The sequence below is a fragment of the Canis lupus genome, chromosome 2, assembly GCF_048164855.1.
Source record: "Canis lupus baileyi chromosome 2, mCanLup2.hap1, whole genome shotgun sequence".
NCBI lineage: Eukaryota > Metazoa > Chordata > Mammalia > Carnivora > Canidae > Canis > Canis lupus.
Window position 1 is genome coordinate 74,376,418 of NC_132839.1, and position 19,424 is coordinate 74,395,841.

The 19,424-nt window shown below is 37.0% G+C and overlaps 1 protein-coding gene across 12 annotated transcripts in view; it reads left to right on the forward strand.

Moving 5' to 3' along the window:
* Positions 1-19,424, forward strand: part of SMIM14 (small integral membrane protein 14) — a 95,153-nt gene that overhangs the window by 1,845 nt on the left and 73,884 nt on the right. For 4 of the 12 annotated variants that reach the window (XR_012021490.1, XM_072807068.1, XM_072807058.1 and 1 more), the window contains exon 2: positions 12,462-12,571. The exons of 7 other annotated variants lie outside the window; for them this stretch is intronic. Coding sequence is in view for 3 of the 5 variants with exons in the window: in XM_072807068.1 (XP_072663169.1) it covers positions 12,462-12,571 (110 nt within the window). In the remaining 2 variants the exon portion in view is untranslated. Of the gene's footprint in view, positions 1-3,461; positions 3,650-12,461; positions 12,572-19,424 lie in introns of all 12 variants that reach the window. One more of the 12 variants, XM_072807144.1, reaches the window with a different exon arrangement.

Consider the following 19,424-nt stretch of genomic DNA (forward strand, 5'->3'; position numbering starts at 1 on the left):
ATTACAATGGATAAGCAAAAAAAAGAAAATAAGTCATTGATAATCCTGCCATCCAGAGATAATCAAAATGTTAGTAGTGATTTATATATCCTTCCAGGCTTTTTTTTTTTTTTTTTTTGACCGTTAACACATTTTACACAAAAATGGTATCATACTGCATGTGCTTTTCTGTAACCTGGTTTTTCTACATGGTAGCACTTTGGAGTAAGAAAATTTCTATCTTCGTAGAGAGGGACTTTTGAACCTTAAATTTTAGGATATATTCACTGTATGTTTGCAAAACCGTAATGATTAAAATCTTGGTTTTAAAAGATTTCCTCCCAGACTTCTATGATAATATTAAGAAATTAATATGCTTTGTGTGACAGTATAAGGTTTTCTTGTTTAACTCTTGAGAGAGCAGGGGCAGAATAGCATAAGTTGATAACAGAAGTTTAAAAGGGTTTTGCTAATTTAGTGATTTGATTTGGGTAAAGCTTTACTTCTTTTTCCATGGCTATGTTCTGCTCCAAAAGCCGACCACCTGGCCGGGCCTCTGTCAGTAAGGTCCCGAAAGATTTTACTTTATGAATCACACGTAAGAGTCTTGGATGTATGCCCATTTAGTCCAGTGCCTTCTAGGTGGTGCCAAAAGAGAAGGAAATGTCCCCTTCACCTCAGCTTCAGAGGATACTTACTAGGAAGTATCGTCAATATACTAATAACCCATTCATGTCCCTTAGTCACAAACTTAACTTAAAACCTTTCAATCTCTATTTTTATTCTGTATCTCTTGGGTAATCAGTCTCAGGTGCTTACTACTTATGTGTGACTTAGTTCTTTTTCTCTGATTTGCCGTTAATGATAGTGTTTAATATATGCATTCTAAATTTGCCCACTACTTCTCATTACTATTGCCTCTACCTTTGCCAGCTCTCATTCTCACTCTCACCTCCTAGTCTCCCTGCCTCCACTTTGGCTTTTTATGGTGCATTCCTCTTAACAGCCTTAATAAGAGAATATAAGAGAATATTACAGCCTGAGATATCCTTTAAAATGTAAATCAGATTATGTGACCCTTTTTTTGGAAAGCCTTCCAGCACGGCCAGAATAAAATCCAAACTACATGTTTTGGCCCTGCCTCCTTCCCTTAACTCACCTTGCTTGATCTCTCTGCCTACATTAGTAAGCTGGAGCCTGGCCACGTCACTTTCTTCCTGTTTTCCAGTCCTGTTGGCACTGTCCCTGGAACTTGCCAGGCTTGTTCCTGCCTTAGGGTATTTGCACTTACTGTGCCCTGTGGCTTCAATATTCTCCCAGACTTTCCAGTGGCTGATTTCATGTCATTCAGGTCTCAGTTCATATGTTGTTTCTTTGAGGAGTTTGCTCCCCAATTATCTTTCCATTTTCTTCATAACATTTTGTATTACCTGGAATTTCCTTATTTTTTTATGTTCCATTTCTTACACTAGGAATTAAACAGAGAAAATAGGGACCTTCTCTGTCCTTTTCACAGAGAAAATAGGGACCTTCTCTGTCCTTTTCACTGCATAGTAGGAACTCAATGGATGTTAGCTGAATGAATGAACTTGCTGAACAAGTGTGTATTTCTCTTGAACATGCTGTTTTAGATCAGTTCTTTATATGGAAGAACCCTAGTTTTTAGCCCCCCCCCCCCCCCTTTTAAAATAGGACAGTGCCTTGGTTCTTTTCAGTAATTCTTGGTGTTTGGGCCAAAGAACGGCCACATTGTATTATATTTTTTATTATTTTTATTTATTTATTTATTTATTATTTATTTATTTAAAGATTTTATTTATTTACTCATGAGAGACACACAGAGAGAGTCAGAGACACAGGCAGAGGGAGAAGCAGGCTCCAGGCAGGGAGCCTGATGTGGGACTCGATCCCAAGTCTCCAGGATCACGCCTTGGGCTGAAGGCTCCCAAGTGTTCAGGATCCTGCCTTGGGCTGAAGGCGGCTAAACCGCTGAGCAACCCGGGCTGCTCCCCTCTTGATATTTTAATGACATTTCTCTAGGAGATTTACTTCTTGCTTTATAGTAGTAATGATAGCTACCATTTTGGGGAACACCCTTAAGTACTATGCTAAAAAATTACATGTTTTTCATTTAATTGTACAACAACTCAAAGGTAGGTATTCCTACTCCCATTTTACAAGTGAAGGAACTGTGACATGGTAAGTGACAGAAAATTGGATTTGAACACATCTATTAATCACTGTACCCTGCTGCCTCTGAACTAGTGTTTAGAACTGTACATAGTACTTCGGTTTGAAAGGCCATGTTTTTATTAAGGGCCAGATAGTGTATTCTGCGCATTTCCAATCCAGTCTTTAATGAAGTCCAATTGGTTTTTTTTGGTCTGTTTGCCTGAAGTTGCACAGGCAAAGCTGCAGAAGGAGGTGACGTCTGCAAAGACTTCTAGGTCTTCTTGCTTTGTTGTATCGAGAAGCCTACCAAGCTTACAGTAAATTTAAAGTATTTGAAGTGTTTTCTCTTTGTGTTCCACATACCAAAAAACCTATCACTTACTATCTGTTCGTATAGTCATTTTGAATTCTTCCTACATTCTCTCCATTGATTTGGGTGATTTACTACTTGAACTATTATTGGGTCATTATAAACTGAATAGATTTCTCACTGCAAGACCCCTTTCCAAATAAGTTTAAAAAAAATTAAATTTGATTGGTGTGTTGATTTTTTCGTGGTGGAGGAACTTAGTTAAACTAGAGAAACATTGATTGTCTTTAGACTCTTCCCGGTCTTTTAAGCCTGGCTGTTTATCTTTGGAGGCTCAGGTCACACATGACCTTTACCAGAGGTCTGTCCTTGCCCACCTCAGGTTTCTGTAAATAGCCATATGTCTGCTCCCATCACTTCACCTTCTGTACTTAACTGTTTGTGGCTGTCTTGCCTTTTTTTTTTTTTTTTCTTAAAGATTTTATTTACTTGTTCATGAGAGATGCAGAAAGAGAGGCAGAGACAGGAGAAGCAGGCTCCATATAAGGAGCCTGATGTAGGACTTGATCCTGGGAATCCAGGATCAGGCCCTGAGCCAAAGGCAGATGCTCAACCACTGAGCCACCCTGGTGTCCCTATATTCCCTATTTGATTGGGAGGACCATGAGGTCAGGGAGGATCAATTAGATAATCAGTAGGCTTGCTAATGGACAAGCCTAATAAAAGACAAAAAATTACAACTTTAGGTTTGTAAAAGGTGCATTGCTAAAAGAAATTATTTATATCTTTTTCCATATAATTTAATAGGACTTAGAACAAAACCTCAATATAAGACACTAAATTGTCTAAATTGGTAATGATGAATAATATATTAGTATGTTGAATGTGAAGATTTTGCAAAAAGTTCAGTACTCCCAACTGTTTTCTGTTATATTTTGACTTATATTAAGATTTTTTAAGATTGTAAAACTTCTTAGTTATTTTATTTTATTTTTTTAAGATTTTATTTATTCATGAGAGACACAGAGAAAAGGCAGAGACCTAGGTAGAGGAAGAAGCAGGCCTCCGACAAGGAGTCAGATGTGGGACTCGATCCCAGACTTTGGGATCAGGCCCAGAGCTGAAGGCAGACACTCAACCGCTGGTGTCCCAACTTCTTAGACAACTGCTACAGGCTTATAAGTAAAGGTATTTTTTTTTTTGTTTTGTATTTATCTGTATATTCATGCTTTGACCCATATAATAAATACTAACCATATGAATGATTGTTTCTATAGTTGAGCACATTTGAGTTGATCATCCTGTATTGGGTAAAGAGCAGTTTGGGCACTTTCAAAGCCATTTTGAAAAAGGGCTGAAAATTATTTGAGTCTGAAATTAAAAAACAGTTACCTGCTTGAATATCAATAATGATATTTACTATTAATGGTTATATTTGCTGGTCCTTTGAGTTCCTTTGCATACTTTGTTTACCTGGTTACATCAGTCCTCTAAGTCAGATACTGTTATCCCTAATTTATACTGGAGGAAATAGGCTCTGGCTGGTTAGGTAGGTTGTCCAGGGTAAAGGTACTGGTACTGTTGGGATTCAAACCCAATTCTGCCTTGACCCAAAGCTTATGGACTTCGTTACAGCAGTATTGTGTAGTCTTTTTGTCTTACAGATTCATGGAAGTTATAATAAATAAACCTACTTGTTACAGGTGTCAGAATAAGCTGGTAGAACTATTTTCATGAATTGTTTTGTTCTATTTAAACCTGAACTGGGGGAAAATAAATAAATAAACCTGAACTGGATATGGATTTCTAATAGCCCCTCTTTTTTTTTTTTTTTTTAACAAAAGACATACTTGTTACTGAAAAGCTGCAAGAGATAGTTCTATATGATGCGCAAAACAAAATCTATAATCTCATTCAAAAGTTATTTCTGTACGTGTATTTTCTTTCAATCTTATGTAATTATTTAAAATGCATCTTTGGTATAAATGAGATATGATACCCATATAAGCTTGTATCTTAGAGTTTTGTTTGATTTAAAGATATTTATTTATTTGAGAAAGAGAACACCAGCAAGGAGGACAAGCAGAGGAAGAAGCAGGCTCCCCACTCAGCAGGGAGCCCAATGACACAGGGTTTGATCCCAGGACCCTGGAATCATGACCTGAAGCAAAGGCAGACACTTAACTGTGCCACCCAGGCACCCCTTTTTTTGGTTTAACTTAATGAGCTTTTTACCAAGGCCTTAGAAATTTTCTAAACTTCATTTTTTACTGGCTACATTTTTTTTTAAGTTTTATTTTGTTAGTGGTGTCTACATTCAGCAGGGGGCTTGAACTCATGATCCCAAGATCAAGAGTTCTATGCTCTTTGGATTGAGTCAGCCAGGCACCCCTTAACTGGCTACATTTTAGAAGATACTTTGAATAAAAGGATTACTTAAAGTTTTCATTTGAGGTTGAATATGAATGTAGTTCCTGCTTTTCACCATTATAAGTGATGAAACATTAGCTTTAAAAGCTCTGAATAGGGATCCCTGGGTGGCGCAGCGGTTTGGCGCCTGCCTTTGGCCCAGGGCGCGATCCTGGAGACCTGGGATCGAATCCCACATCGGGCTCCCGGTGCATGGAGCCTGCTTCTCCCTCTGCCTATGTCTCTGCCTCTCTCTCTCTGTGACTATCATAAATAAATAAAAATTTTTAAAAAATAAAAATAAAAAAATAAATAAAAGCTCTGAATAATTAGAGCAACCAGTCTATTTTTTGAAAAGTTCTATTTAGCATTTTAGTGATTTGAAAGATAGTGACTTTAATCATAATTTGATGAGTAATATACAACATACATATACTTGTACTGCCTAGAAGATTTGCATGAGAGTTTTTAATAGAGGTTGCTTCAGAAGAGAGGAGAGTTACCTTTTTGCATTTTTTAACCTTTTTATATTTGAATTTTAAAACTATGAATTTGTGTTGCTTTTAAAAAAAAAAAAAAAAGCTCCTGGGCAGCCCGGTTGGCTCAGCGGTTTAGCACCGCCTTCAGCCCAGGGCCAGATCCTGGAGACCCAGGATCGAGTCCCGCATCGGGCTCCCTGCATGCAGCCTGCTTCTCCCTCTGCCTGTGTCTCTGCCTCTCTCTCCCCCTCTGTGTGTCTGTCATGAATAAATAAATAAAATCTTTAAAAAATAAAAATAAATAAAAATAAAAGCTCCTTTGAAAAAGTAAAATCTTGGTTCCCAACTAAAACCCAATTTTTAGATATATTATAGGGTTTTTATTTTGTTTATGACATTATGAACTTCAGTGCTTTTGTTTTGGAGAAAGTTACCTTCTCATTGCTTATTTTCATATTGAATTTTCATTTCCTTTTTTAAATTTAGATCAAAGCACAGATGTGAGTCTCAGCTTTGTAAAAATACAAAATGAAGCTGGTTTTTGCTTGACTGCACTCATTGACAAGTACTACATGTAGTGTTTTCAAAATTTAACAGCTAATAAAGATGTTTCAAATCAAGATAGGAGTGCAGTAAGCATCTTTATGGTATTTGCACCAGGCTTAGAGGTCAGTGTTCTGGCTGCTATCTTGCTTTATCTCTTACACTATGCTTTTTAAAATACAAGTTAATTTTTTTTTTTGCATAGTATGTATTTTGTTTCTTTGTTACTCTTAGCAAAAGTTATGTAAAGCAAAATGACAAAATTTTGAGGACAAAAAAATTTGTATTCTAATTTCATTTTTTGATAATATTGGTTTCTTTATCACAGTGGTTCTAAGCATTTTTCCTGTCATCATAAATGGCATTTATGTGCATCTATGTACAGACATGCTACCTAGCCATAGCATGGATGAGAGGAGTTCCGTGAGGTGGGAGAGCAATAACCATAACTCCTTTCTGTTCAAGAAATCATATAGGCAAGTAGATGAGTGAGAGGAAAAAGTCTTGATTCCACTCTAATTTACTTGAATGATGTAAATCATTCACAGACTTGTAACATTCTTGTGATATACTTCACAATTTCAGAGCACCTTAGTATTTTGTAATACAGCTATTGAAAACTGCTTTCTTAACTATGTAACTTCTATCCACTGTGATTTGGGATAACATGGTATGGAATTTTTGTGTCCTCTTCTGTTGAATTTTTCTAACTTAGGGAAAAACAGCCTTTTTCCCTTAGTTAAAAAAATTTTTTTTAAAGATTTTATTTATTTATTTATTTATTTATTTATTTATTTATTTATTTACTTATTTATTTATTTATTTATTTATTTATGAAAGACAGAGAGAGAGAGAGAGGCATAGACAGGCAAAGGGAGAAGCAGGCTCCATGCAGGGAGCCGGATGCGGGACTTGATCCCCGGACTCCAGAATCACGCCCTGGGCTGAAGGTGGCGCTAAACCGCGGAGCTACCCAGGGATCCCCAGTTTAAAATTTTTTAATTCAGAATATGACTAATAAGTACTCCTGAGTAGAAATTTTAGAAAACATTTTAGAATATGAAGATTTTGGTTATGATATTGAATATAAACCAAGATCATTCACTTGGAAATTTTTTTTCCTTTGACCATTCATAATAAATTTTACTCCAGACCTTGAGAGAATCTTTGGGATTGAACAAAAGTAAGGAAAAGCCAGAAGAGGACAGGAAATTCATAGGTCAGGGGCCAAGAACAGAAGACTTCTTTCTGCTCTTTCTCTTGTATGCAGAAGAGTGATAGCTGAGCCCAAGGGGCATACATGCCGAAGGAGTATACAAAGATCTTGGGCTGAGAGTTGAAGATAAATTTCAAATCTAAGGGCTTAGAGTTGAATTGGCCCAGAGCATTTTATAGCTTATAAAGCACTCTTACACATTCTCACTTGATCCTTGAAACAACCCTTTAAAAAGAATAGTTTCAGTTATCACTCCTGGTTTATAGATAGTGAAACTGAAGTCACAGAGAAGCTAATATATCCTTTTCCCAGTAGTGCCATAACTTGAATTCTATATCTAAGATATATTCTTTCTGCTATCCCATGATGTATTAGCCTAAGGTGATTCCTAGAGTACAAATAGGTAAGGGAGAAAAAGGTCACTGAGGAAATAGAAGGTAGTGTCTCAGATATAGGGAAAGTGGGTCACAGTAACTGAGTTTCTAGAAAAGTGTTGGCCACCCTAGAGGTAGACCTATAACAGAGCTCTGTGCTGCAGATACAGAGGAATTAAGCTGAGAAATTCTTGACTTTGAAGAGTTAAGCTTTTAGAAGCAATGGGATAGGTTAGTTGAGAAGAGAAGTAGGTCCTTTCTTTGATTTTGAGCTTTCTCCTGAGAAGTCATTTGTCTGTGACATTTATTTTGGCTGTTAATTATATACTGGTATGTAATTATTATTCTATGAGTTAATTATAATTAATAATTAGTTTGATTGCAGGCTCTTAGAGGTAGGGGATGCCCTTTATTTTTTTTATATCCTCCTCTAAACTCTTCTGCCAGTTACTTAGTCCCCTGACGACTTTTTAGATATATCCTCCTTAGGAAAGGAGAAGTGAGAGAAGACATGGGTTTGAATTTGACCTTTGCTTTGTGACAATGGTAAGTCCCCGAAGCTGTCTGGACCTCAGTTCTTTTTAAGTGAGTAGGTGAGAACTGCTGCATCCCCAAAGTTTTAATATTACCACTTGTCAAGTTGTGATTTGTTGAATTATGAGTAAAGGACGACTTACCATCCTCCAGTATATATCTTATCTCTACAGTGATATCTTACATGAGCCTATTGATCATACCTTGTTTCTTGCATTCCACTCTGTGGAAAATAAGCGTTTTGTTATCCTTTCTAGCCTGCTTTAATCTCTTCCTTTTGAATAGTATGGTCTCTCTGAAAGAGTGTCTTGAAACTTTTAGTTATTTGTAAAAATATTTTGTAAGAATTTCAGAGATGGTTCTTAATTGTATTTTCTCTTACAAATGGCTCATTCTAGGTGGAACAATATATGGTCACCCTGTTGGATTAGTATAGGAAATATTATAAGGGATTTGTACCTATAATTGTTTGGCTAATAATTTGAGTTTTAAAACTTGTCATGATAGGGCAGCCTGAGTGGCTCAGCGGTTTAGCACTGCCTTCAGCCCAGGGCATGATCCTGGATCTCCAGGATCGAGTCCCACGTCAGGCTCCCTGCATGGAGCCTGCTTCTCCCTCTGCCTATGTCTCTGTCTCTCTGTGTGTCTCTCATGAATAAATAAATAAATAAAATCTTAAAAAAAAAAAAAAACTTGTCATGATAGAATTCAGGGAATCTTAACTCCTAAGCACAAAGAATTGATATTTAAGGTATAGATAATGGAGTTTATTTCAATATTTAAATTTTTAAAATGTCTTTAACTTCTCCCAGTCATAGCTTTAGCACAGTTTTTAGCAAATGATTGACCAATTTGAACTTGTGTCTGCATACTTCCGTGACTTCTTTCCATCAGAGATGCAAATGTATTTAAAAGTACATTATTAGTAAGAAGTAATAGGAAGTCAGTTGATATTTATGTAATTTCTGTACTGCTCGAAAGTGATCTTTGTAAGAGTGAAACAAATGTCACTAGCGTGATTGGTCATGTCAAGACAGATGTGGAATGAATCCGGGTCAGGAATTTACATTGTGACTTCCTGTCCAGTCTTATATTAGATGTGTGACTATGGTCAAATTGCTAGTTTCCCTTAACCTATTTTCCTCATTTAAAAATAGGGATAATTGGGGTGCCTGGGTGGCTCAGCAGTTGAGCATCTGCCTTTTTGGCTCAGGTTGTGATCCTAGGGTCCTGGGGTCAAGTCCTACATCAGGCTACCCGTGGGGAGCCTGCTTCTCCCTCTGCCTATGTCTCTGCCTCTATCCGTGTCTCAAATGGATGGATAAATAAAATCTTAAATAATAATAATGGATAATTTCCCTGCTTTTGACTTTGTCAGAAGGGCTGTTGTTAGCATGTGAAAGTAGTTAGCCAAGCTACAGGCAAATATAAACTATAGGTATGGCTTTTTTTTTTTTTTTGGTATGGCTATGTTTGGTTGAGATCCATTTTTGATAAAAGAATAGAGTAAGTGGGGCAGCCCCGGTGGCGCAGCGGTTTAGCGCCGCCTGCAGCCTGGGGTGTGATCCTGGAGATCCAGAATTGAGTCCCACATCGGGTTCCTTGCATGGAGCCCGCTTCTCCCTTTGCCTGTGTCTTTGTCTCTCTCTCTCTCTCTCTCTCTTTCTCTCTCATGAATAAATAAATAAAATCTTAAAAAAAAAACTTTCCTTAAAAAAAAAAAAGAATAGAGTAAGTGAATATGTTAAAAATGTTGTAAAAAAATCTGTTGTATGTTAAGTTTGAACACATTATTACATTGAGATGTTGGGTCTTCTGATGAAAGTAATCCCAAATACTTAATTGTAGTATATTAGTCTATAGCATTGTAATGATAGTATTGCTAGAAATGATAGACAAATATTTTGTTCTTCATGTTTAATATGAAAGATAGCCAAAGTTTTGGGATATCTCTCTACTCTTCTGTTTGGTCACTTATCTAATTGACTACTGGATAAAAACCTCTGCATAAAAACTTGGAGCAGGAAAGCTGTTTCTAGAAACATTATTTTTAGAAGTGAACCGTTACCTCTGATATAATTGGGAATAAGGTTAAAAATAGAGTAGAAAGCAAACTCAGGTGTGGGCTCTCTGAATGACCTGGAGGCAGTGCCAGCAGTTTCTGGCATATTTCACTTTCTTGGTTTTATAACTTTGGAGCTTTCATCAGTAGAATTGATACCTTTTAGAAGAAGTGCATAGAATACTTACTCTGAATTCCCCATTTCATTGAACATCCCCTCTATTAGATTTTCTGTTTTATTTTTTTATTTTTTTAGATTTTCTGTTTTAGAAACAAATTGTATGCATTCTAAATTGTTACTTTGCATTTTGCTCTTGCTGTGAGTTTTTATTTTTTTAATGGAAAGAATTTTGATATGATTCTTGATGACTGTAAAGATTTGGCTGACTCTTTGAAAAGATGATTTCATTGTAAGTCACTTTCTTAAAATCACAGAAGATAATTTTCATCCTCTGACCTTGAATCAGCCTGGTTATCCCTGATTTCTCAAGTAGAACCCCCTACCTATGTTTGCATGGGGAAAGCAGAAGAGTGTTTTGTTTTTCTGTAAAACTGTATTTTAAAAAAACTTTGAGTATGTTTGAAATTTTTGGTGCAAAAAGATAAAATAGTATAATGAGTTCTGGTGTACCCATCAACTGGCTTCAACAATTACTTAAGTCATGGCCTTTTTTTTTTTTTTTTTTAAGATTTTTAAAATTTATTTATTCATGGAGACAGAGAGAGAGAGACACAGAGACACAAGCAGCCTTCATGCAGGGAGCCTGACGTGGGACTCGATTCCAGGTCTCCAGGATCACGCCCTGGGCTGCAGGTGGCGCTAAACCGCTAGGCCACCAGGGCTGCCCACTCATGGCAGTTTTATTTTGTCTGTGCTTCTCCCTTTGCAGGATTATCTTCAGCTAGATCCCAGGCATTCTCTTCCTTTAACTGAAAATACCTAGTGGGATCTCTCAGAGATAAGGACTCTTTTTAGGTGTGATAATTGTAGTTATGCTAAAAAAAAAAAAAAAGTATATATATAAATATTAGTAATTCCTAAATGTCTTTTAATCCAGTCAGTGTTCAGAGTTTTTGTTCTTAACATAAATGTTCTTTAAAAAAAAAAAATGTTCTTTTACAGTGTTTGTTTGAATTAGGATTTAGGGACGCCTGAGTGGCTCAGCGGTTGAGCATCTGCCTTTGGCTCAGGGCATGATCCCGGGGTCCGAGATCAAGTCCCACATCAGGCTCCTTGCAGGGAGCCTGCTTCTCCCTCTGCCTATGTCTCTGCCTCTCTTTCTCTGTATCTCTCATGAATAAATAAATAAAATCTTAAAAAAATAAAACTAAAAAAAATTATGAATTAGGATTCAAATAAGATCTGTACATTGCATCTGATTGATGTCTCCTAAACCTCTTAATTATATCCCTGCCATGTTTTTAGTTATTTACTTTTTGCCATTTACTGATAAATCTGAGTTAGTTTTCCTGGGTTTAGCTGCTGCATCTGAAATTTTTTTTCCTTATTTTAAGAGTTAATGTATGATCATTGCATGATACTTAAAATGTGTAAAGCGCAAATTAAAATCATGTTACCCAGAGATACCCAATGTTGAAGTTTTGGTATGCATTCTTTCAACTTTTTTGAACGTGTGTTTTCCTGTGTTTTTTAACTGTGTACATGTGCTTGCTTATTTTTATATCCTTTTTGATATATACTTTAATTTTGTATTATGATCATTTCCCCATGTCATTATGAAAGAAAATGAAGCATTTGGCTGCATAATACTTCACAGTATATATCATAACTTAAACATTCCCTTTTATCTAGACATTTAGATTGTTCCGGTTTTTCATTCTTACAAAATTATGAGAACCATCTTTGTATTTTAGATTTTCTTTTTTTTTTTGCTAGAAGCAGAATTAATTCAGAGGGCATGAACATTTTTTAACTTCTAGATTCATATTGCCTTAAAAGTTTGTATAGTTTGTCTTTTTTAAGATTTTTTTTATTTTTAATTTATTAATGAGAGACATAGAGAGAGAGAGGCACAGAGACTCAGGCAGAGGGAGAAACAGGCTCCATGCAGGGAGCCCAATCCCAAGTCTCCAGGATCAGGCCCAGGGCTGAAGGCGGAGCTAAACCGCAAAGCCACCCAGGCCACCCCGTTTTTATAGTTTTATAATCTCAAATGCGGTCTGTAGCTTACTTAAGAATCTGTTTGCATATGTTCTATGTTATTAAGATGTCTTTGCCGGCCATATTAGTCAAATGTGTTTTTTTTCCCAATTCTTTTGCTCTTTTTTATTTTATTTGGGATTTTCTTTTTTTAAATGCACACAGTATTTTTTTTTATTTATACTTTTTTTTTTAAGATTTTTTTTTCTTTATTTATGATAGACACACAGAGAGAGAGGCAGAGACACAGGCAGAGGGAGAAGCAGGCTCCATGCAGGGAGCCCGACGTGGGACTCCATCCCGGGACTCCAGGATTGCGCCCTGGGCCAAAGGCAGGCGCTAAACCCCTGTGCCACTCAGGGATCCCCTGCACACAGTATTAAGTTGTTGATTTGTTGGTGTTTTCCATTGTATGTAGTAATTCTTACACAACAGTCAAATAAATATTCGCCTTAATTGTTTTCTAGCATTACTGATGGGCTTTTTCCTTCTTAATTGCTAGGAGGTTTTCCTAGGACCATTTATTAAAATATTGATACTGTCATTTATTTGTAATTCAAGCTTTGATGTATAAATAAATTCATTTTGTGGTTGGTATGTTCAGAAAACTCTATAAAAAAGAATTTATTTCTTATTTAAGGTTATAGTATTATTTCTTACCCTTCTTTCTCTACCTTCTTTTTTTCCTTCTTACCATCTCAGCTATGGTGTGCATCCGGATGTCTGTGATTCTGGATATGCCTTGGGAAAATGCCTGAAGCAAAACTAGCTAGTCCTTGTCTTTTTCCTTTTGTTCTTTTTCATGTGTATTTTTAAAATGAATTTAAAAGTGAATTCCCGTTTGCCTTTATTTATTATTTTTAAAAAAGATTTTATTTAGTTATTCATGAGAGACACAAAGAGAAGCAGAGACATAGGCTGAGGGAGAAGCAGGCTCCCTGTGGGAAGCCCGATGCAGGATTCTATCCCCAGACCCAGGATCACGCCCCTAGCTGAAGGCACTCACTCACCCCCTGAGCCATCCAGGTGTCCCCCATTTGCCTTTATTTTAAACTCGATTTGGCAAATCATCATATCAACATTAGTTTCAGTATTTTGATTTTTCTTGTTAAAGCTTCCACCAAAGAGTGACTAGGAGAAAAGAAAGGTAAACTCTTTTTTTTTAAGTTTTTAATTTTAATTCCAGTATAGTAAACATAGTGTTATGTTAGTTTCAGGTATACAATATAGTGATTCAGCAGTGCTGTACTTAGAGCTCATCATAAGTGTACTCTTTAGGGAAAGGTTATCTTTTCCAAACTGAGTTTGCAAAGAATGATTATCCCAGATTTAGGACAAAGGCTGATTTAGAAGTACCCTTTGTATTTCTAAACCACCTTTGTGTGGTCCGTTTATATACTTAGTCATTTATTGATGATGGGATTTGGTTCATTTTTTCTTTTTAAGATTTTATTTATTCATGAGAGACAGAGAGAGGAGGCAGAGACATAAGCAGTGTGAGAAGCAGACTCCTCACAGGGAGCCCGACGTGGGACTCGACCCCCAAACTGGGGTCATACCCTGAGCCGAAGGCAGACACTCAACCACTGAGCCACCCAGGCGTTCCTGGTTCATTTTGTAATACGTTTACTTAAAAAGTTTAGAAACCCTTTGAAAATATATCTATATCTATATATCTATATCTATATCTATTGCCTAGAGTGGAACCTGATACGACTGTCTTACAACCCTGAGATCATGCCCCGAGGTAAAATCAAGAGATAGATGCTTAACCGATTGAGCCACTTAGGTGTTCCAGCTTTTTATTATATATTAAGTCTGGCCAACAAATTCAGTGATGACAAGGGGTCAGATAGAGGGTTCAGAAAATTTAGCATATTTAGTCCAAGAGAAAATTGAGATGCAATTATTGTTCCTAGAGCTAATGGTCATAGTAGAGGGAAGAACAAGAAGAAGCTTATTGTATGGTTATTCTTTTAAAAAGTTAATATTTGTTTGAATAGCTCAGAAGCCACAAAATGGTATATAATGAAGTGTCCTTACTACTTCTGTCCTTAGCCATTTAGGGTTATATAAATATAATTATTCTTAAATACTAAATTCTTAAGATTTTAGACTATTTGCAAACCTCTCTTTATAGATAAAAATTTACTAGTGTGTGGGACTTCCGACATCAACCTTAGTATTTTGGGTAGAATCATTTGTTTAATGTATGTAGGAATGTTTACATATATATACAGATTTACATACTCTTATGTAAATACATAATTGATTCAAGCAGTAAAATGTAGTATAGAAACTTAGGAAAACAAGAAAAAACATCATCTGATCACCTTAACAGAACCTAGACTATCATTTTAATGTAGCCTAATTCTTCCCTGCGTTTAATTTCTGGGCATATAGTAATTCTACATTCCTTTTTTCCCATAACCACAAGAATTTCACATTGAGCATACTGGATTTCTGACTCATTTCTTATGAGGGAAATGAATTTTTAGTAATATTGCTCTTGGAAGCAGGGCAGAGAACTAACCTTTATTGAAGAAGAAAACTAGAGATTGGCAACAAAGTAGGGAGGTTGAATAAGGGCACATATTTTTATAATGCAGCCTTGAGAAAAATAAAGGAAAAATCAAGTTGCAGTAATTCTGGGTTCTTGGACCTGATTGCTTTACTTTGCTTTTGTCCTCTTCCTCCTCCTCCTTTTCTTCTTTCTTTTTTTAAAGTAATCTCTACACCCAATGTGGGGTTTGAACTCATGACCCCAGGATTAAGAGTCACATGCTCTACTGACTGAGCCAGCCAGCACCCCCCTCCCCCTTTAAGGAATTAATTTGAGATGTATAGAGGATAAGATGCCATTTTGTTATGTTTTGATGTAGGTACTGGGAGGATTTATTTTAAGAAGGAAAGGAAAACACCTTTCCAAGTCCTGCATTCAGTTTTCATTGGAACCTCAGTGGAGCAGAGGCAGCAGAGGCCAGAGACTCCCAAGTTATAAAATGTAAAGGGGTTAAGAGGGATCCCTGGGTGGCTCAGCGGTTTGGCTCCTGCCTTCGGCCCAGGGCATGATCCTGGAGTCCTGGGATCGAGTCCCATGTCGGGCTCCCTGCATGGAGCCTGTTTCTCCTTCTGCCTATGTCTCTGCCTTTCTCTCTGTCTCTCATGCATAAGTAAAATCTTAAAAAAAAAAAAAAAAAAATCTACTTAAATTACTTGGAATTCTATAGGGAAGATTTATTCCTTTCCAGCCTTCTGTTTCCCCTCCTCTGTTGAAGTATTTAAAAATAAACCACAAATAATACATGTCATTAGTAGGAACATTTTTATAGTCCTTTTTTTTTAATAAGTTTATTTTTTAGTAACTCTACATCCAATGTGGGGCCCAAACTCACAGCCGTGAGTCTAGAGTTTTTAAGAGTTGCATGTTCTGTGACTGAGCCAGCCAGGCACCCCTGTGGTTCTTGATACATATCCTCAAATTATTTTTTAGAAGTGTTGTAGCAGTTAACTACAGGACTAGCAGTGTATGAGTAAACTTTCATTGTACTATTGTACTTTCTGTGTTCTGTTTAAGTGAAAGTTCACATTAATTTGCATGTATTCAATGACTTAGTTAAGGTGACCTTTACTTTTTTATTTTTTAAAGATTTTATTTATCGGGCAGCCCAGGTGGCTCAGCGGTTTAGTGCCACCTTTGGTGCAGGGCATGACCCTGGAGGCTCGGCATCGAGTCCCACATTGGGCTCCCTGCGAGGAGCCTGCTTCCCCCTCTATGTCTCTGCCTCTTTTTCTCTCTATGTCTCTCATGAATAAATAAATAAAATCGTAAAAAAAAAATTTATTTATTCATGAGAGACACAGAGGGAGAGGCAGGCTCCCTGTGTGAAGCTTGACATGGGACTCAATCCCAGGACCTCAGGATCACAACCTGAGCCAGAGGCAGACGCTCAACCATTGAGCCACCCAGGTGCCCTATTTTTTTTTAATTAAAAAAATTTTTTTTTTAAGTAAACTCTATCTCCAGTTTGGGACTTGAACTCAAGATCAAGAGTCACATGCTCTACGGACTGAGGCAGCCAGGTGCCCCCCAGGGTGACTTTTTTATGTTTGTTAATTAGCTATAGTGACTCATTTAGGAATTATCTTTTCTCTTGGGCTTTACCTATTCAAAAATTTTTGAGACTCTTGGCTATTTTAACTCTTTTGTCTCTTAGTGACTTTAGAGATTTATCTATCATTTTGCTTACTAGTCCTTAATTTTTAATGATCCTCAGTTTTGTCTTTTTTAAATTAAATATTTTATTTATTTGTTTATTTATTTATTTGACAGAGAGCACAAGCAGGGGGAGCAGCAGACGGAGAGGGAGAAGCAGATTCCGCATAGAGCAGGGAGCCCTTTTGAGGGGCTTGATCCCAGAAACCTGGGATGATGACCTGAGCTAAAGACTGACGCTTAAGTGGCTGCGCCACCCAGGTGCCCCAGGGTTTTTGTCTTTTTTGTTTGTTTGTTTTTTTGTCTTTTATTCAGATTTCATGACATCTTTCTCGGTCTTGCTGTTTTTTTATTTTTATTTTCCTGTTTCTGTTATATTTACCTACTTGTAGGAAATTTGCTATCCGTTGGTGAAACAAGAAGTAAACAGTTTAAGGCCATTTATAGGTAAAGGTCATGTAATGGTAGTTCCATTCCAAATTAATGTGAGAACTATTGTAGGTTAATTTAGCATATGACTGGATTATTTCCTTTAAAAATTCATGACTGAGGGCAGCCCGGTGGCTCAGTGGTTTAGTGCCTGCCTTCGGCCCAGGGCGTGATCCTGGAGACCCTGGATCGATTCCCACGTCAGGCTTCCTGCATGGGGCCTGTTTCTCCCTCTGGCTGTCTCTGCCTCTCTCTTTCTCTCTCTGTGTCTCTCATGAATAAATAAAATCTTAAAAAAAAATGACTGAGTCTCCCAAGCATTTTTTATTAAAAGCACTTTTGAATATTTACTGTTTTGCCATGTGTTAAAAAATCACTCATTTAAAAATGACTTTTATAACCTTCAAACCTATGTTAACATTTTATTATATTTTGGGATTTTTTTTTTTTTTTACCCCTAGGCATTTGTAAAGTTCTCTCTCCTTTTTTTTTTTTTTTTAAGATTTTGTTTATTTATTCATGAGAGACACACAGAGGCAGAGACACAGGTAGAGAGAAGCAGGCTCCGTGCAGGGAGCCAGATGTTGGACTCAATCCCCAGACTCCAGGATCACACCCTGGGCTGAAGGCAGGCACTCAACCACTGAGCCACGCAGGCGTTCCAAGTTTTCTCTTTTAAAGGCTTTTCGAATTAAAGGCATTTCGAATATTATAGGTTTTTGGTTTTGTTTTTTAAAGATTTTATTTATTTATTCATGAAAGGCACAGAGGCAGAGACCCTGGCAGAGGGAAAGCAGGTCCCCCGCAGGGCGTCTGATGTGGGACTCTATCCCCAGACTTCAGGGTCACACCCTGAGCCTAAGGCAGAATCTCAACGCTGAGCCATCCAGGCGTCCCGAATATTATAGGTTCTTAAAAGGATCTAACCAAACCAAATATTTTCTTCTGTAAGAGGAACCAAAGTGAACTCATATACACATACTAACGTAGAAATGCTTTTCTCCCTAAATCTTTAATGGCTTGGAAGACATTTTTTTCCTTAATGGGAGTCCTTAACCTCTATAGTAACAAAAAATAGCTCCAAAATGAAAGAGCTTAAGTAAATTATCAAAAAAAAAAAAAAATCTAGAGTTTATTGTTACCCTTCAGTTCTGTCAGCATATTCCTGGAAGAAATCAGTGTTAGTTAAAATATTAAAGAAAAGTAAAATACTTTCCAAATATTATTTCATATTGTCATTGGATGTTATTTTCAATGACTGTCTTAGGATTTTAGATCTGTTTTTTATGATTTGTAATTTTATTAACTCTTTGGCTAATAGTCTGAGAAGATAGATAAATATTTAAATAGAAAAATATGTAAAAATAGACCCTTGTGAATCTGGCTTTGGAGCCAGCTAGAAGGAAGAGAAGCAAATAACCTATAAAAAGTTCTCAATCTGGGACGCCTGGGTGGCTCAGCGGTTGAGCATCTGCCTTTGGCTCAGGATGTGATCCCTGGGTCTGCAGATTGAGTCCCACATTGGGCTCCCTGCGAGGAGCCTGCTTCTCCCTTTGCCTTTGTCTCTGCCTCTCTTTCTGTGACTCTCATGAATAAATAAATAAAATCTTTAAAAAATAAAAAGTTACCAATCTTACTATGATACAACAGTGGTTTAATACCAAATAAAAAGCTATAATAAATAAAAAGAAGCTATAAAGAACTAACATCAGGGGATCCCTGGGTGGCGCAGCGGTTTGGCGCCTGCCTTTGGCCCAGGGCGCGATCCTGGAGACCCGGGATCGAATCCCACATCAGGCTCCCGGTGCATGGAGCCTGCTTCTCCCTCTGCCTATGTCTCTGCCTCTCTCTCTCTGTCTCTCTGTGACTATCATAAATAAATAAAAATTAAAAAAAAAAAAAAAAAAAAGAACTAACATCAGTAAGACAAGTTTGAAAAAGAAATATAAATGCCAATAAACTTGAAAAGATATACAGCCTTATTGGAATTAGGAAATAACAATGAGATATATTTTTGGGGTCTGACATTCTGGCACAAATCCTTTTGAGTGTATCTGTGTTATTGTACTATCAGTCACACAATTAGTAACATGTACTACTTTTGATAGCATTAGAATTGGCAAAAGCTCTTTGTGTATGACCTTAGGTCTAGAGATGTAATGTTTTTTGTACTCCGCCCCATAAAAATATAAGCACAAAGATGTTTGTTGCTATGTTATATTTATTTAAAAAATTGTAAAGTTCCATGGGTGACTGGCTGGCTCAGTCAGTAGAGCATGCAGCTCTTGATTTCAGGGTCATGTGTTTGAGCACCACGATGGGGGTAGAGTTTGCTTAAAAAAACATTGGCAAGTCCCTATGTAATCTCTACTAAAGGAATGCTAAAATTGTGTGTTCATGTTTTTGGAGTATTGTGTAGACTTTAAAAAGAATGAAGTAGGGGCGCCTGGGTGGCTCAGTTGGTTAAAGGTCTGCCTTTGTTTCAGGTCCTGATCTCAGGGTCCTGGGATTGAGCCCCAGGTCAGGCTCCCGGCTCAGCT